We start from the raw sequence: 24,827 nt of genomic DNA, 5'->3' as shown, positions 1-24,827 counted from the left end.
CCCTGGAACCTGCTCCGCCATTCAATAAGATCATGGCTGATCTTCTACCTCAACTCCACTTTCCTGCTCTATCCCCATATCCCTGGGTTCCCTTAATATCCAAAAATCTATCGATCTCTGCCTTGAATATACTCAATGACTGAGCCTCCACAGCCCTCTGGGGTAGAGAATTCCAAAGATTCACCACCCTTTGAGTGAAGAAATTTCTCCTCATCTCAGTCCTAAATGGCCGACCCCTTATTCTGAGACTGTGACCCCTGGTTCTGGACTCCCCAGCCAGGTTCTCTCTTATATAAGCTAAATGGTACAATTTTAAAGTGGGCGCAGGAACAGAGAGACCTGAAGGTTCACATACAGAAATCTTTGAAGGCAGCAGGATAAGTTGATGAGGCTGTTAAAAAAAGCATATGGGGTCCTGAGCTTTATAAATAGAGGCATAGAGTACAAAAGCAAGGAAGTTATGCTAAACCTTTATAAATCACTGGCGTATTGTGTCCAATTCTGGGCACCACACTTTAGGAAGGATGTCAAGGGCTTGGTGAGGATGCAGAGGAGATTTACTAGAATGGTACCTGGGATGAGGGACTTCAGCTATGTGGAGAGACTAGAGCAGAGAAGGTTAAGGGGATATTTAATAGAGATGTTTAAAATTATGAAAGGTTTTGATAGAGTAAATAAGGAGAAACTGTTTCCAGAGGGGAGATGAGGAGTCCCAGTGAGTTATTATGATCTGGAATGCACTGCCTGAAAGAGCAGTGGAAACAGATTCAGTAATAACTTTCAAAAAAGAATTGGATATATACTTGATAAGAAAAAATCTGCAGGGCCATGGGGAAAGAGTAGGGGAGTGGGACTAATTGCATAGCTCTTTCAAAGAGCTGGCACAGGTACGATGGGTCGAATGGCCTCCTTCTGTACTGTATGATTATGATTCTTTTGCTCTTCTCCTTCACTTCTCTTTCCTGTGCTCTGTTCCTTCACTCTCTTTTCACTTTTCCTTTTTCTCCTCCCATTTCCTTCCACCTCTGTTATACCTCGTTCTCCTGTTTGTCACCATAGCAGTTTCTTTTCTCTCTGAAGAAGCCCACAAAGTGAAAGGGAGTGGGCTGGGTGGCTGAAGGAGGCCAAGGAATGCACCATAGGGAGCATTGGGGGGAAGCAAGCTGGGGCCACTGATGGAGCATAGACAGCAAGAGGGAAAAGGATGAGGCTTCTGGTGTGGCACAGAGAACCGGATGAAGCAAATCATGGCTCATACAGCACAGAGTGTGATGGAGTGCTGCTGGGGCTCAGGAGCACACAGACTATTATATGAATAGAATGTTTTTGTATATCCATTGGAGTCATATGGTGGTTTCTTGGAATAGTAATCCTTTTTTTTAAACCAGAAGTTGATTTATGCGCATGCATATTTTGCTTGTTTCCATCAAGTTTCTTGCATCACGTCTCTGCACGTGGGAGTTAGTTTATTGGGTGGAGATCATGAAGTATAAGGGAAAGGGGGTGTTTGTAGAGCTGGATGTTCAGTAGCTCGAAGGGTGTGTTGTGTTGCACGTAGAGGGGTATGGGGAGTTAAGCTTACGATTGTTTTGCGAACTTTGTATGTTTGTTGTGTGAAATGCTTTATCTTTAAGCATACATAGTGGGGTGGGTGAGGCACTCTCTCATGGCTTAGTTTATTTTTGTTGGAATCTGATCGGGTGGATTTTTTGGGTGGAATGTGACTGCGAGAAAATTGAAAGTGTTGAGAAGTTTTGCACAATATGATTGTGAATAACGAAAGCAGAAAATAACCCAATTAACCAATTGGAAAGAAGAAAACCAAGAGAAATAAAAGACTTAATGAAGAAAAAGAAAATTTACAGATAATATCAGTGGCCATGATTTAGATAATGCTCACAACATAGATATGGATCATGACAGATACAAAAAAATTTACTATGAAGAATTATCTGGCATAAATGACATGTTTATGAGAAAAATATAGGTGTCTGCAAATTAAGAGTACGTTTTGTTTGTTTGAATGGTAATCAACTAAAATTTACCCATAGTCAGATTTTGTAGTATTGGCACTATCCTTGTTGATACAATCTACTCCATTTAATTGCATATTTCTTAAATATAGACTCTAAACTACCCTTAATTTGTAGAATGCTATTGCATTCAATGTGTAACAATAAACGTAATTTATGTCAAAGATTTATATTTTACTTTGTGTATAAAAGGGACATTCTTATTGCTGCATGTTTGGAATCTGTATCAACATTCTTAACTCTGCAATTGCTACTGCAGACATTGTTCACCTAAATGGGTCAGTTTAATGCTTCATTATTCACTACAAACCCAAATATCATGCACCACAACCTCATCATGGTCTCTTAGTTAAAGCCCTAGGAGATATAGATGTGGAACTTTGTTGTACAACAAAGTAGGGGTTATAAGATATACTAGACTGAAAAATATGCAGAATATCACACGCAGAAACTCTAACTCCATGTAAAACAAGTAACTACATCAAAACGTCACTCTCCAATTATCCACTCCTTTAAGGTTATTTTGACTAAGTAATATTCAATAAACTCACACTTCACCTTTAATAGGAGATGCCACATGTGCCAGCATATTCTCTTCTGAGTGCAAGAGGTCTCCATCTTGACTCTTAGACGTGTAACTTTCCTCGTTTTCAGGCTTTGTCTTTTTGGTGCTGAGGATGTATGGATGGACATCTAAAGACAAGTGCCGACTATGCCTTTTCTCGCTATTAGCAGTAATGTTTCCTTCACTTTTATTGGAAGATGGATCTTGGAAATATTTTGAGGTCGAATCAAGGAGAGGAGCTGCGAGACTATCCGTCACTAATTTTCGTCTCATGGGTTTCGGTTTTTCTCCTTTATTGTTTTCAAACTTCAAGGCAGTGGAAGGTTCTTTAAAAGGCTGGTGCAGTGGATTTGTGGTTGGTATCCATTTGATTTTCTTCCTGGGCCTCTTTATAATAAGTTGCTCATTGGCATCGATGTCTGCTGGGTCCACACTGGGGTCAATGGTCTGAATCCCTGCATCCCGCATGGTTGGAGTAACATCATGGTTGGACTGGGCCAGAGCTGCCAGCAACTGCCGGACAACATTGTCATACATCAGATCGCTTTCATTGGTAATAAAATCCAAGCGATTCAATGATTTGATATGGTCGCGGTTTTCATTGCAAAACAAAGCTAAAATGTTTATGTCACAAAACTGTGACTTCTGCCACTGTTTTTTAGTCTTGATGCCAACTTTGTGTAGCTTATCAAATATAAAGTTGGATTTTCGAACTATAAAAAGGTGGATTAGGTTTATCAAAATGATCAGGTTTATGAAGCACAGCAGAACAATGTCTACTATAGCGATGATGCGCTGCATCTGCACTGAGGGCAGTTTGCAGTTGACATTGACATGCAGCATCTCACTGCTGGACATGTCTGGAGGCTCCCCTAAAGGGCAGGTGAACTCATTCTGTTTCTGATTCGCGTAATAAGTACATAGGTATGTGATTGGAATTATGCTTAAAAAGACAACTGACAACTGCCTCGACAGGTAAAGCCTGGCCAGGAAATTACTCTGCCCGCGCCGTTCCAGATATTTCTCAAAGAGATTTTGCTCCGGGCTCTTTTCCTTCTCCGCGTTTTCAATGATCTCCCTTTTCTCTTTCTCTGTGATGCTGGCTCCTTTCGACTGGATCTGCTTCTCGATTTTAGGAGCCCGCCCCTCGGCCGCCCGGTGATAGCAGTTGTCGATTTCCTGCAGCAGGAAGTTCAGTTCCGAAGTCAGCCTCGTGGAGGCCAGGAATTCCCAGCTGAGCACAGGGATGTACATGATGCCGGCAAAGGCGAGCAGCGCGTAGGGCAGGAACTTGTGCTCAAAAAGGGATGGCCGCTGACCCGGTTCAACACCCGCCACAGCATCTTTCAGCTCAGTCCAACAGTATCCTCTGGCGTATAACGCCTGGTCGCGGGTGAAATTGCTCGGCGTGTAACAGTATATCGATTCTTCTGTATAATAGAGAGAAAAGTCACGGTTGTAGTTTTATTTTTAACCTGTCAAATGTGCTCTGTAAAATAAATATTTTTAAATAACTCCATCAATTGTATTATATTTGATTTTCCAAATGTTGACATCTGGCCTTTAATCCAATTTTAAATTATCCTACTCAATTCAGACCTGTCATGCACATTTTTACAACTCTAGTTTTCCTCAGCTGCAGTCCTGCCAAGTCTTACTCATTTGGACTGTCGCTTAATTTGTCTTAAGAAACTGTATACACTTAACCTTTTGAAAAGAAAAACGGTTTCTATATTTAGAGCTACAGAATAATAATAAATGCTAAGTTATTTGCTTATGTACCAGTGAATCCTAGTTGGTAGAACATGTTTTGCTTGTTATGAAGGTGCTCTAGTTTTCACAGTGCAGGCCAATTTCCAAGATCTACTAAATTTAAGTATTCACTCCTGCTATTCAGGGAGCGAGAACCTAGGGGAAGTAGTACAGAGGTTAACTTTCTGAAATTAACCTCTCTTCGGAAGTATAGTTAGAAGAAACATAGAAACATAGAAGGTAGGAGCAGGAGTAGGCCATTCGGCCCCTCGAGCCTGCTCCGCCATTTAATGAGATCATGGCTGATCATCCAAATTCAGTACCCTGTCCCTGCTTTCTCCCCATATCCCTTGATCCCTTTGGCCTTAAGAAATATATCTAACTCCTTCTTGAATATATTTAATGAATTGGCCTCAACTGCCTTCTGTGGTAGAGAATTCCACAGGTTCACCACTCACTGGGTGAAGAAATTCCACCTCATCTCAGTCCTAAATGGCTTACACCTTATCCTTAGACTGTGACCCCTGGTTCTGGACTCCCCCGCCATTGAGAACATCCTTCCTGCATCTAGTCTATCTAGTCCTGTTAGAATTTTATAAGTTTCAATGAGATCCTCTCTCATTCTTCTGAACTCTAGCAAATATATGCCTAATCGATCCAATCTCTCTTCATACGTCATTCCTGCCATCCCAGGTATCAGTCTGGTGAATCTTTGCTGCACTTCCTTCATGGCAAGAACATCCTTCCTCAGATAAGGCGACTAAAACTGCACACAATACTCAAGGTGTGGTCTCACCAAGGCCCTGTAAAACTGAAGCAAGACATCCTTGCTCCTGTACTCGAATCCTCTCGCTATGTAGGCCAACATACCATTGGCCTTCTTAACTGCCTGCTGCACCTGCATGCTTACCTTCAGCGACTGGTGCACAAGGACACCCAGGTCTCGTTGCACTTTCCCTTTTCCCAATCTATTGCCGCCCAGATAATAATCTGCCCTCCTGTTTTTGCCACCAAAGTGGATAACCTTGCATTTATCCACATTATACTGCATCTGCCATGCATCTGCCCAATCACCCAGCCTGTCCAAATCATACTGGAGTTTCTCTGCATCCTCCTCACAGCACACATGCCCACCCAGCTTTGTGTCGTCTGCAAACTTGGAGATATTACATCTAGTTTTCTCATCTAGCTCATTAATATATATTGTGAATAGCTGGGGTCCTAGCACCGATCCCTGCGGTACCCCGCTAGTCACTGCCTGCCACTCGGAAAAAGACCCATTTATTCCAACTCTTTGCTTCCTGTCTTGCCTACCAGTTCTCTATCCAAGTCAGTACCTTACCCCCAATCCCATGTGCTTTAATTTTGCATGCTAATCTCTTATGCGGGACCTTATCGAAAGCCTTCTGAAAGTCCAAATACACCACATCCACTGGTTCTCCCTTATCTATTCTACCAGTTACATCCTCAAAAAATTCCAGTAGATTAGTCAAGCATGATTTACCTTTTGTAAATCCATGTTGACTTTGTCCGATCCTGTCACTGTTTTCCAAGTGCTCTGCTATTACATCTTTAATAATGGACTCTAGCATTTTCCCCAGTACTGATGTCAGGCTTACCAGTCTATAATTCCCCGTTTTCTCTCTACCACCTTTTTTAAATAGTGGGGTTACATTAGCTACCCTCCAATCCATGGGAACTGTTGCAGAGTCTATAGAATTTTGGAAGATGACCAGCAATGCATCTACTATTTCTAGGGCCACTTCCTTAAGTACCCTATGATGTAGATTATCAGGCCCTGGGGATTTATTGGCCTTCAATCCCGTCAATTTCCCTAACACCATTTCCCTACAAATACTGATTTCATTCAGTTCCTCCCTCTCATTAGACCCTATGTTCCCCGACATCTCTGGGAGGTTATTTGTGTCCTCCTTTGTGAAGACAGAACCAAAGTATGTATTTAATTGGTCGGCCATTTCTTTGTTCCCCATTATAAATTCCCCTGATTCTGACTGCAAGGGACCTACGCTTGACTTCACCAATCTTTTTCTCTTCACATATCTATAGAAGCTTTTACAGTCAGTTGATGTTCGAAAGGTATTCATGAACAGCTCCTCTAAACTTTGAGGAAATGTGACAACTATAGAGCACGAGAGCACTGCAACTTTAAATGGTTTAACATTTGTCTCAGTATTTCCCCGCAAAATGTCATATGTGGCTATGAACTACTCTTGACGTCTAACAGTTATGGAGGTTCACACCTATGCAACTGATCTTCACCCCCAATTGCAGGCAATCATGCCACAGATTCTTCAAAGTAAATGTCTACATAGTACCACATTGAGCTGATAGGAGGCAGACTTTCTGTGGTACAAAGTGACCTATAGCTGTAGTCACACAGTAAACTTTCCAGAATTAAAAGGACTTTTTAACAATCAAGAGTTATCTACCATACCAAGTGCAATTGGGCTGCCTTTTAGTCAGGTAACAGAAAATATTGTTATATCATACTCAGATGAATAGTAATAGAGCACACAAGAAAGTAGGCTTTGGTAAATAGCTTAACTAGTCCTAAGCTATGAAAAAGGGTGATTAAATTGGGCTAACTAGGAAATATGTTGGTTGTTAATATCTTACGGAAGTCCATAATTAGGACCCTTTAAAACTAGGCTGAATTTAAATTAAGTTAGCGATAACCTGGAAAGCAGATTGTCAGCAAGTATATCCACATTAGAGACCAGGCACTGTGCACATATAGGCCTCTATCCGGGGGCACCAGGATTTGGAAAAAAAAATGTAGTGAAAAATAAATCACCTACCTTTGTGCCTACAGCTCCAAGCCAATCAAAAACTTTAAGAAGGTGTGAGCGCAGAGGAGATCTCTCTGCATGTGTGGATCATAGGTTTTGGCATTATGATTATGCCTCTCTAGTAAAGCAAATTACTACAATTTAGCCAGATCTGCGTATTTCCGAATTCATCTGAAGAAATTGGTGTTAAGCATAAAAATAATCATGTTTCTGGAAAGCATCAATAATGAATATATTAATTCAATACACAACATAAATATTTAAAATTGACTAGAACTGTTTGGTATTTCAGGGTTATAATATATAACATGAACAGTAATTCAGCATTTAACTGCAGTATAAAAAGTGTAATAAACTGGTGAGCTACATGAGGTTTTGTCCTGGCATTGTGGTATCATTTAATCTGGAGATTCTTTTTAAAACTGGGCCATTTGGGATTGGATAATCTTCATGCCTCAGACAATTTTCTCCTCCGCTGCAAGAACCGCTGTTTGCAAAGCGCACTTTTAATTCAAAAATTTGATCAGTGCACCTCGAAAAATGGTTCTGCCCTTTCCATCAGGATGATACGAGTGCTATGATGCACCATTGCTAATGAAAGGAAAAGAAGTAGTACATGGTTTGTGCATTACAAAATAAAGTTCGCAGTGTGGACCATGTAGCTAGTACAATTTAATATTTGAGTGAATGAAATAAAATCTAATCCTATATGTGTTGAAAATGAAAAGCTATTTCACGGAATTGGCTAACGATTTTTGACTTTTAAGGAAACAATTTGCGAGTTTTAGACAGTTGTTGGAGCAGCGTAGTCAGATCAGTAGAAAAAAAAGAGGCTGCAAGCGAGGACACCCAGCTAGGATGACTCATAAGCTATCAAGTGACATGCAGCAAAATGAGCAGTTAGGGAAAGAATTGTTTGGCACAAACAGAATCAGCTGTTCTTTCCTCATGAATAAAGTCTTGGTTTAAGCTAATTCATCCAATGTCTATCTTGTTCCTTGCTTTATCAGAGGGTAAATAATAAAATTGTATAAATAAAATAATAAAAGTGTATATAAGGGAGAAATGTATTTGCTGCGTAAATATATTGCGCGGTAACGAGTTCATTTACATTTAAGAAGAACAACTTAGCACAATGAAGCAAAGTTGCAGAGTTCCATTGCAGTGCTCTGCACAATGTTAGGATGAACATTCATCCAGTGATCCTCCACATGGTGAGTTACTGATCTCAGCAATGCCATTGTGGGAGGCCAAGCATTTCACCACGAGGAGGGATAAAAGAAAGTCAGAGAAAGAGTTGAAGACTGCTGTTTGTGCAACCCTAGTTTAGTTTCAGAGCACCATTGGCATGATCTGGGAGAAGGGCAGCCACCTACTGGGATGGGGAAGGTACATGGTGCAAGGAGGAGAAGACATGTTTTATTTTTTATAAAGAAGTTTCATCGCGCCGCCAGCAAAGTAAAATGCAAACAAATTGGAAATTTCATAAAGTAGCCTAATCAGTACACCAGGCATTTATAAACGTCTTTACATTTTACAATGTGAAAATTTATGATTCATATTTTTATAAATATATGACAGTGGTGGCGATCAAATATAGATTAAGCATGATATACAGTATCTTCCTCTATGCTAATCAAATTTTGCTTGCTTGTTTCAAAGAGCCTTTGATGAGTAGCAATGAATATTGTGGGAACAGTTAATGCAATCATTAGGGGCTGGATTTTTCCAACCTCGGCAGCTCTGTGGCGGGCGGCATCCGTGGCATGTGGGGACCTGGCATCTGTCACGGATCCTGGCCTCCAATAAGATTTTTCATTGATGGGGCTTGTTTAGCCCGCCCTGCGAGGTTCCCGGCCAATTAATAGGAAGCGGGTCTGATGACATCACTTGATGACACATCATCAGCTGGTTTCCTTAAAGGGACCATATACACAATCATTTTGACAGTTCTGCTGTCAGTGTTCTGCAGCACTGAGGTGCTGCAAACACTGACAAGCATTGTACAAAGGTGCACGGCTGCACCCAGGCTCTCCCATGACTCCCTCCATATGCTTAAGGAGGGAGTCACAGCACGCAGGGAGTTTCTCTTCCATTCCAATGGGTGGAAGAGACCTCCCCAGGATACCAACACAGCCTGGTTGCACATTGCACAGGAGGGATGTCATCAGGAGGACCAGGCTGCAGTGGCACAAATCTTTCAATGATCTCAGTAGATCACGAAACGTTACTGCAAAGCCACACTCAGCCTCATCCTCCTGTGCCACTCATCACATCCCCATCCCTCTGCCTTCCCTACCCTACTCCTGCACACCAACTTACCTTGCACCTCCACCCATCCCTCTCTATCTACATTATCACTTCTCCATCTCATTACCCATCCCTCACACTTATCCTCATCCTAATCCAATCATACCAACTAACAACACACAAGGGTAGGCACTTGGGTGTTTTAGCCAATGTTCGTATAAACATTCTGTTATTGTGTTGTCAAGCATTGAAATCCTTATTGTCACCACTTTGCCTTCTTGGACAGATTTGTGTGCACCTTTGAAAGTGTGTTAGTGAGTTGAAGTGAATGGTGAGACATAACGTCGCCCCCTTCAATGGTGATGAGTGTGAAAGGAATGGCTTGGACATTTTAGGGATGCTGCATGGTGCTGGTGTAGGGTGGTGCCAATCTGGTGCATCATGTGGCAGCCAGGGTGTACAGCATTAAGTGAAGCAAATCTGGACATGGTGAGGCCATCGCTGGTGTCCTAGGCAGCAATGTGCATGGGTGATGATGCCCTGTGTCCAGTGCAGCATCAGTTGATTGCGGAGAAGGTTGGTGTGGATGTTGGTGCTGCTGGTGCGCCCAGTGATGCTGGTGTTGGGGCTGATCGTGTTGGGATTCTGAGGACCAAGGTGAGATTTTTTTCAAGAGCACTGATGCTGATGGAATAGATGGCAGGTGAGGTTGAGATGACAGAAGTAACCTGTCAGTGTTGAGATAGGTTGTTCCAATGAGGTGACAGTGGATAGAGAGATTACTCCAAACATTTCAAAAGTGCATAAAGCTCAAACGTGGGTTCCAAGTCATTAATGCTCCAGCATCTAAGATTGGGAAGTGAACAGCTGTGAAATGGTAGGTTTTATACCACTTTTGCAGCTTTCACCTATTCACAGCAATCCACAGTCATTGAGAACCCAACATACTTATCTGACGTGATAGCCACTCTCCAGGAACCTTGTTGAAATCCTGGGGAAATGGTAAGTACATGGGAAAATGGTTCTTAACTACCTTTTAATAAGCTTCTAACAATCTAATTTGGCTGACCCACCGCTTGGTGTTGGGTCTGTTCAGGGCTGACCGACCCGACACTTGGGAAACTGACAAGGAGGTGGATTTACAGCGGGATACCGACCCGCTGTCAATCTTTGAGATTTTGACAGCGGACCCGCCTCCAAACCTGCACTCCGAGCACCGGCAAAATTCAGCCCTAGGTTTGCACTTTGTAGTAACTCTTGTAGAATTATGGGATGTTAAGCAGCTTGCACTGTAGTACTTATTAATTATGCAGCAGTGAACAAAAGCATGTGAATTAGTTGTGAATTAATATACACCAATGGTGATATTACTGGAAGGCATATATATCTTCTGAGAATTCCTATCTGCCTTCCCATTTTGTTTTAGACAAACAGCATAATTAATTCAAAATAAATGTCTGCCTACCAGCCTATTAGTTGTTTAGTGCTTCTGTTGAGGACTGCAATGGAGTTACCACTGATGTAGACTTGAATGCATGTTAGGCCGAAGTGCCAAAATGTATCCTGATGCACATTAGTCACCAATTGATGCACACTTCCCCTTTCATTCTTGCAATTCTACTATGCATGAGATCATGTAAATTAGAAAGAAGGAAGTAGTGCTTTCTTGTGAATATATGTGGGACTTCAATGCATACTGTATACTTCCCTACTGACTCCATTTTAAATCTGATGTTTTGTGATTGATAAAGTTACACTAGCATATTCAATTATTTTTTATTCTCGCTGACAACAAGTGCTTTTATATTCCATTTCCGAGAGATAAAATGCTTGCATAATTATTAGTATTTACTGGCATGATTTTTCACAAAACAAATCATTCGCGCTGGAATTTTTAGATTTGTGGAAAGGGCAATTGTTAAAAAAATGAATCACAGGTTTCCTTTGATGGATAAGGGAGTTTATCCAGTGAGTAACTGAGCTGTACAGATCAGGAAGGTGCAAAGTCTGCTGAATTAGGTAATCTCAACCAGGGCAACGGTTGGGGTGCGACAATTGGCCTCAGCACCATAAGTCTTTGAGGGGAAAATCAGATCGGGTTCCTGCTCCTGATTGCTATGCAGTTTCCCTTGCTGGAAGTGCCCGTGTACGCAGGTGAGAATAGGATCAGCCTTGGCTGTCAGCCCTTTGTAGTTGAAGATCCTACCAACATTCACTGTGAGAGCTCACACGTGAAGATAGGTCATTTGAGTAAGGTGCCAGAGGATGATTGGGATTGGCGTGTATGAAATTGGACCTTGACAAAGAGTTGACACTTTCAGGAGAGAAAGGGGGGGGGGGGTTTATAAATTGGACAGTGTAGAAACAAAAACAAAAAATTAGCCTCAACATTGAGTTCAACCTCCAGAACATATGCAGTACCTTCTCTCTGACACACTGGGGTAGATCTTGACTTTGTGCGATAGTGTAAAATGGGTGACAGCGAGTCAGCTGCCCATTTTACATCTTTCCTGATTTTTACTTCTGTTGACTTCAATAGAAATATCACCAAAATAGTTAAAGAAAATAGCTATTTATAATCGACTTCATGAAGCATAGGAGATGAATTTGTTTTTGAAATTAAAAAGAAACAGATCGTGCAAAGAAACAAATTTAAAAAGTGTACAGTGCAAAAAAAAATCAATGTGTATAAGCCAGAAGCTAAAAATAATGAGCAAACCATATACAGAAAAATCTATAGCAGAAACATTTATTTGTAGAACCAGCAAACACTGCCGAGTGCCTGACAACTCGTATAAATCAGTTACAAATCAGATAAAGGAAAGAGAAAGACTAAGATTGCATTTTTAAATGTTGATTGGAAATCTGGTGCTTATATTTCTCAAAAAGTTATTATGGCTTCATGCATTATCAACAGTGTAATATCATTTTAAAATCTGTATAGCAATCAACCCACCCAAATATTGATTTAACCACAAAATGGAGCCCTAAAGTGTGGAGAAATTCGTATAAACTAATATTCTCAGCATTGCCCCACTGGGAGTTCCAAATCTAAATACTTCCTTATTTCTACCTGTGTCCAAAGAGTTTAAGCAAAATTTTTATTAAAAGAAATAGAAGAATTATTCCATTGTCTCATCTGTAAAGGTCAATCTCATCCTATAACCTTTTCAACAATCATCTGGGCACATCCCACATACAAACTATTCTATTCCTCTCCCTATATCTTTCTGTCCATAATTTCTGTATTTGTGTCTTTTGAGTCACCTAAACTCTGTAGTCTTTCCTCCCTTTGTTTACACACTACTCACCCACATGGTTATGCGCCTTTCTCTATCCCTTTCTGTATTTTTAAAACTTTTCTTCACAATTTATCCCCTCCCCTCCTGATGCATGACAGACACTGTGCTTGGCTACAATTCTGCAGGCACTGTTCACCCTCTATCTGCCATTCTTCCTGTGTGAGGTTTGACAGTGAAGGCCAGCGGGCTATTACGGGGAGCATCACAGCCGACTCTGACACTGTTGTCATCCAATGTTCACACTCACGCACTTCCACCAGAGATTGCTCAGTAACAATAAGCAGCAGGAACCTTGCCCGATGTTCCCTTGTGATTCCAGGGGTAAGATCAGCCTGAGCTGTGATCAGCTAACTCGGTGCAGCCTGGAGATTGAACTTGAGAAATTTCATATGTATCATCTACTGACTTGCTGAGCTATCAAGGGCCTGCCTTTCTGTGCAGTTATTGATTCTTTCTCACTGAATTCAAATTCAAATCACCTTAACATAGAAACACAGAAAAATAGGAGCAGGAGTAGGCCATTCGGCCCTTCGAGCCTGCTCCACCATTCAATATGATCATGGCTGATCCTCTATCTCAATACCATATTCCCGTTCTCTCCCCATACCACTTGATGCCTTTTGCATCTAGCAATCTATCTATCTCCTACTTAAATATATTCAGTGACTTGGCTTCCACAGCTGTCTGTGGTAGAGAATTCCACAGGTTCACCACTCTCTGAGTGAAGACATTTCTCCTATCTCAGTCCTAAATGTCCTACCCCGTATCCTGAGACTGTGACCCCCTCGTCCTAGACCCCCCCCCCCTCAGCCAGGGGAAACATCCTCCCTGCATCCAGTCTGTCTAGCCCTGTCAGAATTTTATACGTTTCAATGAGATCCCCTCTCATTCTTCTAAACTCTAGTGAATACAGGCCTAGTCGACCCAATCTCTCCTCATACGACAGTCCTGCCATCCCAGGAATCAGTCTGGTGAACCTTCGCTGCACTCCCTCTATGGCAAGTATATTCTTTCTTAGGTAAGGAGACCAAAACTGCACACAGTACTCCAGGTATGATCTCACCAAGGCCCTGTACAACTGTAGTAAGACATCCTTGCTCCTGTACTCAAATCCTCTTGCAATGAAGGTCAACATACAATTTGCCTTCCTAACTGCTTGCTGCATCTGGTCACAGGTAAGCTTTCCTTCCAGTTTCAAAGAACAGCCAGCATTTAGAATGATCATATATGACTGATTTGGTAAGATTGTATAAAAGCCAGGGTCTGCTAGCACTTCCAGTGTATGTGACTGGAAATATAATGGTATGTCTCCTTTACATTTTGAAAGGCTGCAGTAACCTTGGTGCACCAGAAGCAAAACTGTAACCACAAGACCGCAAATAAAATGAAAAAGGTACTTATTTTGTAAAGTGAAAAGCCTTTCATTACTCAATTACTGCTGTATGCCTCAGAGACATGGACCACGTACAGCAGGCACCTCAAAGCACTGGAGAGGTACCACCAACGCTGCCTCCGCAAGATCCTGCAAATCCATTGGCAGGATAGGCGCACCAACGTCAGTGTTCTTGCTCAGGCCAACATCCCCAGCATCGAAGCTCTGACCACGTGCAATCAACTCCGATGGACGGGTCACATTGTCCGCATGCCCGATACGAGACTCCCAAAACAAGCGCTCTATTCGGAGCTCCAGCACGGCAAGAGAGCCCCAGGTGGGCAGAGGAAATGCTTCAAGGACACCCTCAAAGCCTCCTTGAAAAAGTGTAACATCCCCACCGACACCTGGGAATCCCTGGCCCAAGACCGCACAAAGTGGAGGAGAAGCATCCGGGAAGGTGCCAAACACCTCGAGTCTCTTTGCCGGGAGAAAGCGGAAGCCAAGCGCAGGCAGCACAAGGAGCGCACGTCAACCCAAGCACCCCACCCACCCGCCCCTTCAACCACCGTCTGCCCCACCTGTGACAGAGACTGTAGGTCCCGCATTGGGCTCATCAGTCACCTGCAAACTAATTTTTAATGTGGAAGCAAGTCATCCTCGGTTCCGAGGGACTGCCTAAGAAGAAGAAGAAGAATTACTCAACACAGTCAGAAGAATTGACTGTATCCTCTAGAAAAATAAAAATAATAAGTCTCCTATGGTTCTACAAAATATACCACAAAAGTAACATAGTGAAACCCAGCATTGCTATAGATCCACAGCACTTTTGGTCAAGTGTACTATGTAAAGAGGGAAATGTTCTTCCTCCACTTTACTGTTCAAAAATACCTAAGTTGCTGAAATTGCACATATTGGCCTTGGAATTTGCGGTCAGCGGTGAAGTAAGCTTCACACAAAGATCTGGCGATCTCTGTGTTGAGAAGTTCGGGTTTCCCGACGTTCAGTTCAAATCAACGAAGTATAGTGGGGATCCCATAGTGCGAGCTGCTGTGACGTCAACAAGAAACAAACATGGAAGTGGGCAAGCTCTTAAAATTCTAACTTTTTAAAAACGTTAGTGAGTGCAAAACAAAGATTGGGGCTCTCGCATGGGGAAAAGGCAAACCTGAAATAAAGATGTACAAACTTAAAAACATTTTATTTTAAGTTTCTTAAAAATTTTAATTTTTATTAAAATGGCTAAATTTCACAGTGCACAAAATTAAAATTCATTTTTTAGGCCCAGAACATTTGATTAGCAGTCAATACGCTGTTAAAACTCCAGTTACAACTAATCCTTTTGGGTCTAACTTTTAGTGGGGAATTTATCAGCGTAATTACTGCGGAAGAGCCGAAGTTTTGGTCAGTTTCCCTGATTTGAGTGATTACACTGATTGCCGGCTCTTGGCGGGGGTGGGGGGGAGCTCACAGCGCAGTCTGTGGAGGAGCAGTGAATAACAGACCACAACTTCAGGATTTCCACACGCGCCTGCGCCAATTCCCGAAATTGCGGTCAGTTTCGAAGCCGGAATGATGGCGAACGCTGCCAATTCGCTGCCATCTGGACCGCAAATTCCGGGCCATTGTCAAATTCACTCAAATACAAATGCTTGGGACTAAAAAAATGAATACATATATAAGTAGATAAGGTAATAGAACATTTAATTGGTTGCACGTATACACACAAAGCAAAGAAATTTGTAAGTAATTACTGGAGTTTGATAATCATTTAACCGTACTATATTTTTCATAACATAACCTTACCTCTTTATTGCACAGCATTTTAAGTCAGGTTGTGACTTACTATTTGCTATTGTTGGTGTTAAAGTTTTATTTCTGACTTGAATTTTTAGTTTATTGAAAAAGTCAGCTTTTGATTACGTGCTAATTTAATTTTTTTTCTTATACATCAATGCAGATACTTGTGTTAAAATGAAGAAGAACGCCACTGAAATGAAAGAAAGGGATGCAGGATTTTCGTAAACCTGCACGTAAGCAGATTGTATGTCATCTTAAGATTGTAGAAAAAAACCTCTGTCGAGCTTGATATGCATTGAAAATAGACCCTGGACCAACATGTTGAGAAATGAAGGAGAATGCATCTTGAGAAGGTCACATGGATTTAAGGTTCTGGGCAAGAGATACAGGGGGGACGTGAGGAAGAACTATTTTATGCAGCGAGTGGTAATGACCTGGAACTCGCTGCCGATGAGGGTGGTGGAAGCGGAGACAATCAATGATTTCAAAAAGAAATTGGATAGGCACTTGAGGGAAATAAACTTGGAGGACTACGGGGATAGAGCGGGGGAATGGGACTGACTGGATTGCTCTACAGAGAGCCGGCATGGCCTCGATGGGCCGAATGGCCTCCTTCTGTGCTGTAATGACTCTATAGGCTCAATTTTAATAGCCCTGAGGAGGCAGGTTTGGAGGCGGGTCTGTAGCGAAAATTGGAAAAAATGGCTTCAGACACCTAACCCTCCTCCATCCTGCCCCCACCCGATTTTTGTGTCTGTTCAGCCACTTCCAAACTGACCCAACCTAAACTGGTGGGACAGGTAGTTAAGGCAGTTAACAGCCTGTTAACCGCCTTGCTAATCCTATTTTCATAGTGGTTTCCCATTTTCGGGCTTCTGGCTCCTGTTTCCTGACTTGTCAGAAACAGGCCAGGTTCAAGGAGGCGAGTTGCTGGAGGACATGATTTGTAGTCATTGGTGGAGTGCTTTAAAAGCACCCCATAAACATGGCTGACATTCAAATGCAACAACTTTGCTGTTGTAGGTATGGGATAACATTTTGTACATCTACTGACCTTCTGACTGTTCAAGCTGACACCCATCTGCAGTGTAGCATGAATGGAATAATTTCAGGACACTTCGACTGTGCGCTTGCAAGCTTGTTGCCTCAAATGAAATCCATAGCAAGGGGATGGGAAACATTTATGCCCTCTCATCCTGGTCCTCATAATCGGAGGAGTAGCAGCCACGTGGCTCAGCGCAGATCTTCCTGGGAAGAGGAGTAGGAGGAGGACGAGGGGAGCCTTGCATGCCCTGTTGTGACCAATGCAGCATCCCTCCAGTTCGCTGCTGCCCATCAACCAGGGTATGCACACTGCCATGCCACATTAGCATAAGCTTACTCTTCAGCCATAGGTGGCTACCATATGGCTCTGTAATTGCAGGCGACACTTGTCCAACGTCATACTTCATCTCTGCTATACCCTGTTATTTCCTGTCACTTTTACCATCAGCATTACAAAAGCAAGTCACCCTGAGCCCTCAATGCGCGTTTGCCATTTCCCATAACATATAGGCCACACAATCAACTGTGACATAATTTTTCTTTTAAACATCACAAAAGGATAATAAACCAGCAACAGTCATAAAAAAAAGATATATCACCCAAGTGACTCCCCTTGTGATTATAGGTGCTTAATCTTTCTCTTACGTGTGCTTCTATGTGGTGCTTCCCCTGTGGCTTCAGCAGATGTAGAGGCACCTTGCTGACTAGGATGCTGCGCCTGCTTAGACGCCTTTGGCGGGCGTCCTCTGGGTTTGGGAGCCTGGGAGGGCTCTTCAACAGTCTGCTCTTCCTGTGGCTGTGCAGGGGCGGAAACAGCCATCTCAGTTGTCTCTGCAAAGTGGGTTTCTGACCGAGGGCTCCGCAGTGGCATGGTCGTGTGAGCGCTTTGAGAGGAGCCCACACTTCCTTCTGTCCTGCCAACAACATCCCTCTCATGGGTCAGCCACACCTCAGTGCTGGCAAGTGGTTGGAGAGCACCTTGCTGCACTTCAGGGGACCATGAGGACCTGTATCTGCACTGGCAGTCCTCATCAAAAGGACGTCCATGAAGCTCTGGTCTCTCTGCTCAATAGCTGCCCATCGCTCCTCCAGAGGTGACATTCTATTTTGAACAGTCACCATGTTTTCCTGATTCTGGCGACTTATTTCCTCCATGGCCGTATCCATCCTTTCCACGGAGGTAGCCAGCCTTTCCACAGAGATTGTCATTCTATCCATGGTGGTGCGTTCATGCGCCATTTCCTCCACCACAGCAGTGCTGATATTACAGATGGACTCCTCCATTCTCTCCACACTCGCAGTAACCCTGGAGGCAAACCCTTCCAGAGACACCTGCACTTGTTCCCGTATTTCATGAGACACTCTTTTTGTGGATGGCCCCAGAAGCACAGCGTCTGCATGCAGCTCAGCAGAGCTAGGAGAGTCCTGCGACCTCCGCCAAGGACTCTCCACTGCTATTGCTGTCTCCACCATCTGCTGATGCTCACTTGTCCGCTGTGATAGACCAGGTGGCAACACTACTGTAACTTGCGAGGCCCCACCGAGGTATGCGTTGCTGCGCTGGTGCTGGGTGCGCTGAGTCCTGGTGACGCTGCTCCCTCAGAGACTTCAGGTTCCTCTGAGGAGTTGACCGGCTCTTTGTTCTGGATCGTGGGGAGGGGGGCGCTCGATGGTCCTGTGGGAGAGTAAAGACATGATTTAGACATCTGATATTGATGTAGCCGACACATCCTTTTGAGCAGATGATACAATGCGATTGTCTATGAACATCATATGCCATTGCTTTCTGAGAGGGATGAAACTCTATTATGTCACCAGCTTCCTCTAGTGTGCCCGTCTCTCCATCGCCCACTTCCAGGTCCTCGTCACCGCCAACAATCTCGTTTGCTGCCTCCTCAGCACTGGTCAATGTTGCTAGGGTAGGTGTTCCTCTTCCAGTCATTGCTCTCTCCCTCTTATTGTGGGCTATCTTTTCCTGCAAGGAGGGACACAAGCGGTGTTTCAGCCACACTGATGGAGTGTGTGTGAATAATCCCTACCATAGAAGCTTTGAGGGAGACGAAGATGGGGTAAGGTGCCAAGGGGAAGCTCGCTCCCTGTGCGTTGTTAGTTGTTGTCACTGCATGGCAGTGAGAGCGAGTCTAAGGGGTGCATAGGCAGGATGGTGAAGTGATTCAGTGCAGAGACAGAGATGGATAGGAAAGGGTGCAAGGAAAGTAAGAATAAGGTGGGATGTGAAGGAGGAGGCTTACAACGCAGAGTGCTGGTGATGAGAAGGGAAGCAGAGTGAAGGCAAGTGAGATAGGATACTCACTTTTGATGTTCGTACAAGATCATTAAACCTTTTGCAGCACTGGATCCATGAGCGTGCATAAATGCACCTTGCCCTCACCTCCTGAGCAATGCGCAGCCAAGCTGCCTTGGTCTGCTGAGGAGGCTTCCTCCGGCCATCAGGAGGGAAGAGACTCTCCCTGCGCCCTCTGACAGCATCCACAAGAACTTGGAGGGACTCATCATTAAAACGAGGAGCTGCCTTGCCTCTGGAAGAAGTCATTGTGCCAAAATCAATTTCAATGAGTCCAGGAATCCACAAGAGAAAGGCTCAGGCTGAATGGCAGCTTTAGAAGCAGCAGCTATGATGACATCATCAGAGGCGGCCAGTCGACCCGATCACACTGACTGGACCGGCCAGCGTGCCCCATTGAAATAAACAAGCTCATTGGATCAAAATCGGACATCAGCAGCTGATCCCGCCGGAAGCGACTCCCGAACCCGCCCACCACGCAACCCGTCTCCAACCCGCCTCGGCAATTAAAATCGAGCCACATGTGCCTTACACAGCTGATTACCCAGCAGGAGGTACAGTAACTGGACTGGAATGGAATTATGGGTTTATTGAAAAAGATAGTTTAACCACTGTGAATTTTCATAATCTGTGCCCCAAGTAGCAAGAAATAAAATGTTACTTTTAACTGAGAAAGTATAAAATACAGCTATGTTTGCCAATCAATTTTATTGATAAATGTTTGCGAGAGTTATTGTTTGTTCAGCAGGAAGATTACCGACAGACTTGCTGTATTATTCCTGTCAGCACATGACAAACAATCAGATGGAAAAGAAAACCGTGTGTGTTGGAAACTTGAAATAAAAATGGATAATGCTGGAATTACCCAGCAGACTAACAGCACCTGAGGGAGAAAGAAAAAATAACATATCAGGTGGAACCCTTCATGCTGCTGGCCAGCCTGCTGTGCCTTTCCAGCATTAGCTGGAGTTTTTCCCAAACTCCTCCAAAATAAAAAAGAAACATTCTGAGTTTCTATGTAGCTTTCCGACGGGACAGTAAATACGACAATAGTATTCAATAGCAGCATTCAGAATGTAATTGAATTAAAAGGCGTATTGCTTTTACTTGCTGTGGCATTTTTTCCAAGGGTTGTGAAAACAAATAACCTTAAATATTGTTTCAAAATGATTGAGTTTAATGGATTAATTTAGGATCTTGAGAAACATTTATCAATTTAAGTGTTAAATTTTGTAATGGTTGAAAAACTGTCCTCAAGGGTGCCAGTGGGGCCAGTTACAAACAGACTCTGCAGTATAACTGTACTTTAAGACTTTGGCTTCAGATCATTTTCATTATAACCTTAACTGCTGCAAAGCTTTCTTTAAAATGAAAGTTTAGAAAGATCCTAGGCAACTCGCTGGACTGTCTCTTAACTCTAATAAAGGCCTAAGAGGATAGTTTGTTTTTACTAATTTTACTAATATTTGGAATGCCATTCAAACAGCGGTAAGCTGAGCTGTGCATGGACAGTGCTGCAGAGTGTGTAATATAATTTGATGCTTGCACCTGTCTCAAAGCAGGTATCTGTGTCACGCCAATACCTGCAGTATAACTGCACCAACCACCTATTCTTACTAGAAAACATAGATAACTGGGGCAGAAATTGTGAGGTTCTGCTGATGTGAGGCATCTCTCGATGTGATTCTGCACCCTGTGCTCACATCTAGAAATTGTGAGGCTCCATGCTAGTTGTGGAGCCTCTTGATTTCTGCCCTAAAGTGCGATCATGATCCACAATTTAAAAAGAATTGATCAGGTGCATTACAGTGAGTTATTTTGTGTAGAGTATATAAACCAAAGAACATGATTCTAAGATTATAAGCTTAAGGAAATCATGAGCTAAATGTAACATTAGAAGTATCTTATTCGCACTATCTCCGTCTAGTGAATGTTGAATCAGTTATAGCAGGGTTATGAAAATTGATTATTGAAGAATGAATGATAATCTATTGTGCTCACTGAGGATTTCAATTCTGGAAAATATTTTTGACACAAATGTCAGCTTCATTCAGTCGCAGATCAGGTATGACAAGGGTCACATGAAGCGTAATCTCTCTTTACTTCCCAGACTAACCATTGCTGTCTCACTATTTGGCAAGATTCACAATTTAGTGCTGATTTACTATCAGTTTTGTAAGTGTTACATTGGGTGCAAATGTACATTACAAAACTGATAGTAGTTCAATACTAAATTGGTAATCTTGCTTTGCAAAAGTAATACAAAGTCAAATCAATAGGTGACAAACTTTAGCCATTATAAGCATCAACAGTCTCTGTACAATATTGACCAACTGGGGTCTCAAGGATCATGCTGCACAACTTTGCCTTGGAAAAAGACCTCACCATGGAGGCCCCAGAGCGAGGAGACCCCCACGGGCAGCAAGAGGAGCAACAGAAACCTGAAGAGGATGTGTTGGGAAATCCATTGCTGACTGCAAGAGACAGTCATGCCACTTTCATACAGGGGACTTTCTCTTAACTTTGACATCTGCATTAACAATCCTGTCTACATCTTCCCCTTTCCCTCCATAAATATGCCATTATTTACAGAACCTTCTCTGTGTCCAACAATTCACAATGCTCTCACTCATACTACTTGATGAAAGTAACTTCAAATCTTTCCAAGAATAATGTATGCACGGAGCTGGATTACAAAGGGAGGAAGTTATACTTCAGTTGTATAGAGCCTTGGTCCTTCCCCATCTGGAGTACTGCATTCAGTTTTTGGTACCGCACCTTGGCCTTGGAGGGGGCAGATTCACCAAAACTGTACCGGGGTTTAAAGGGTTCAATTATGAGGACAGGTTGCGTAAGCTTGGCTTGTAGTCCCTTGAGTTTAGAAGGTTGAGGGTGATTAATGGTAGATACAGAGAAAGTATTTCCTCTAGTGGGAGAATCCACAACAAGAGGGTATAATCTTAAAATGAGAGCTAAGCCATTTCGGAGTGAAATCAGGAGGCACTTCTCCACACAAAGGGTAGTGAAAACCTGGAACTCGCTGCCCCAAAAGGTCTGGGTCAATTGAAATTTTCAAGATTGAGATTGATAGATTTTTATTGGGTAAGGGTATCAAGGGATATGGAACAACGGCAGGTAAATGGAGTTGAGGTGCAGATCAGCCATGATCTAACCGAATGGTGGAACAGCCTCCAGGGGCTGAATGGCCTGCTCCTGTCCCTATGTTTCTATATTTTCTCTATTAGTTAAAATACAAACAAAACTAATAGAATTCTGGTATTTCTATTCCTTTAAAAATGTAATCAGCATACAATATGGAGAAAGGTATACACATTATTTTACTTTCTTTCAATGTGTGGCTGATTACTTTGTCTTGAAAATGCCAGCAGCTCTATACTGTTTGGTTTTAGCGCCACAGCCTCAAGCATCAGAGGTTAGAAGCTCCCCAGGGCCTGCCTGTGAGTTATGAGGCAATTCAGCCACCATCGTTTTGACGGACCCTGCATCTGATGTCCTTTCACAGGTCTGACTGGCAACATCCCCGAGGTGGATGGACGAGCAAGTTTAATAGGGGGTGTATGTGAGCCAATCTACTTGGCTGCTTGCTCTTATATGTTGTGAGCAGCAGTTGCCGGGTAAAGACAATTTAGATAGCCAACTGAATTAGGACTTCACTATTCCCTGCAGCCATAAAAAGCCCGAGGAAGTGTTTAAAGAGCTCATTTTTTGGTTTCAGGTTATTCTATAATGGAATGCTTATACTTGCCCCCTAGTAACAGGGAGCTTTTCAAGTACAGGTGTCCTGTAATAGGGAATGTCGTTCTTAGGTTGCAGTGAAGTACTCTGACTCTCAGCCTTATGTGACATCACAAAGTAATCTGTAGGTTCTTGTGATCCAGACATTCTGGAAGGTCGAACATTATCTGTGTGGGTACAAAAAATATTTGTGACTATATCTGTGTGAAATCTTTGAATTTTTGTGAGCCCTCGGTCTAAAAAATGATATGACTTAATTTTTAAGATTGTGTACGATACATTAGTGACTTTTTTACAGAAATATGTACATTTTAATTATGATTTGCATGTGACAAGTTATATACTTAATGCACTAACCTGTGGCAATTTAAATATATCTGTGTGTTTAATTTCAAAGACATTAGAATCTTCTGAGCTGCTGGAGCATCGCAGTCCAATCTGGTCCATTTCTCTCTCTATATCCTCCAATCTGAAGAGCTGTGCCACCTTTTCTCTGTATGAGATCGTTGATTTTGGGGATGGTGATACCTTTCTAGCTGTACCTTGCGATGGCTGGTTGAAGGCAATCTTAACCTTCACAAGACCTTTTAACACCATTCAATGTTTTCTGCACTCATCCAGCTGGTTGGGTTTTGAAAACACTACTAATGCTGATGCACCATGCTAGCCCATAGTTCCTGTAGATGTCTTATACTGAATAAATATGGTGGTCCTCTAAAATATGATTTCCTTCTCTGTTTTCTAGTTACAGGTACTCTTTTTCAAAGTCTACAGATGGCAGAAACAGCACTCGTCTCATTTACAAAGGTTGGCTCTCATTTGTGGATCTTTAAAGTTGTTCATTTTGGTACTGTCATTTATATTCAATGGGATAGCCTGCCAATAGATTTACTATTATAGAGAAAGAAAAAAAGAAATTACACTTAATATAGTGCCTTTCACATGCACATGAAATCCCAAAGTGCTTCTCGCAGACGATGAAGTATCTTTGAAGCGTAGTAACTGTTGCAGTGTAGGCAAATATGGGATCCAATTTGTACACAGCAAGGTCCCACAAGCAGCAATAATATAAATGAGCTGATGATCCATTTTTAGTGATAGTTTGAGGGATAAATGTTGGTCAGGTCACTGGGAGAACTCCCCTACTCATCTTCGAATAGTGTAATGGAATCTTTTACGTCCACCTGAGAGGCCAGATGGGGCCTCAGTTTAAAGTTTCATCTGAAAGGCGGCATCTCCAACTATGCAGTACTGCTTCAGTATCAAATGTTCCACACAACAGTAGCATTTTAGTACAAAATATGCAAATTATACAGTTAGAGATTAAAGAAAACATCCCCTTCGGGACAGTGGGCACGTGGAACAGATTACCAGCAAAGAGCAATTGATTCACAGTTAACTGGCACCTTTGAAAGATAGCTGGATCAATAGCAATATCTGTTGAGAAAGAGGATTGAGTATATCAGTAGTTAATTAAAATAGGATTGAGGTCTTATCTGAGTGATAGGACCCCGATTTGCATATATTTATGATGTTCCTCCTGCCTGAGTCAGGCAGGCCCTCAGCCGCCCAAGAAAAAGCAGTGTTAAAATAGCTGTGGGCGGGAAACAAGCAGTAAGTGTACCGCTTGGATTTCAACTCCCATTCTGCCTTACACCACTCCATTTCCTACTGCTGACCACTTCTTATCCAGAACCAGGTTGCACACTGGATCCCTGCAGCTGGCAGTTTAATTAGAAACCTCTCATATGGGACTTCTTCAAAATGCTGCTGAAAGTCCAAATGTACTTATACTATCGACTTTATCTGTGACAGCCTCACGGTTGTCTGTCAGATAG

The 24,827-nt window shown here is 42.6% G+C and overlaps 1 protein-coding gene across 2 annotated transcripts in view; it reads right to left on the bottom strand.

The window, feature by feature from the left end:
- The window catches only part of panx2 (pannexin 2), a 94,052-nt gene that overhangs the window by 7,282 nt on the left and 61,943 nt on the right, over positions 1 to 24,827 (bottom strand). For both annotated transcript variants that reach the window (XM_086010327.1, XM_086010328.1), the window contains exon 3: positions 2,592 to 4,028. In XM_086010327.1, the coding sequence (XP_085866453.1) occupies positions 2,592 to 4,028 (1,437 nt within the window). The remainder of the gene's footprint in view (positions 1 to 2,591; positions 4,029 to 24,827) is intronic.

The sequence above is a fragment of the Somniosus microcephalus genome, chromosome 17 (genome assembly GCF_052327205.1).
Source record: "Somniosus microcephalus isolate GS21.2 chromosome 17, FLI_Smic_1.0, whole genome shotgun sequence".
In the NCBI taxonomy this organism is placed as follows: domain Eukaryota; kingdom Metazoa; phylum Chordata; class Chondrichthyes; order Squaliformes; family Somniosidae; genus Somniosus; species Somniosus microcephalus.
Note: the sequence above shows the minus strand (reverse complement) of the source record. Positions and strands in the feature narration are given on the sequence as shown.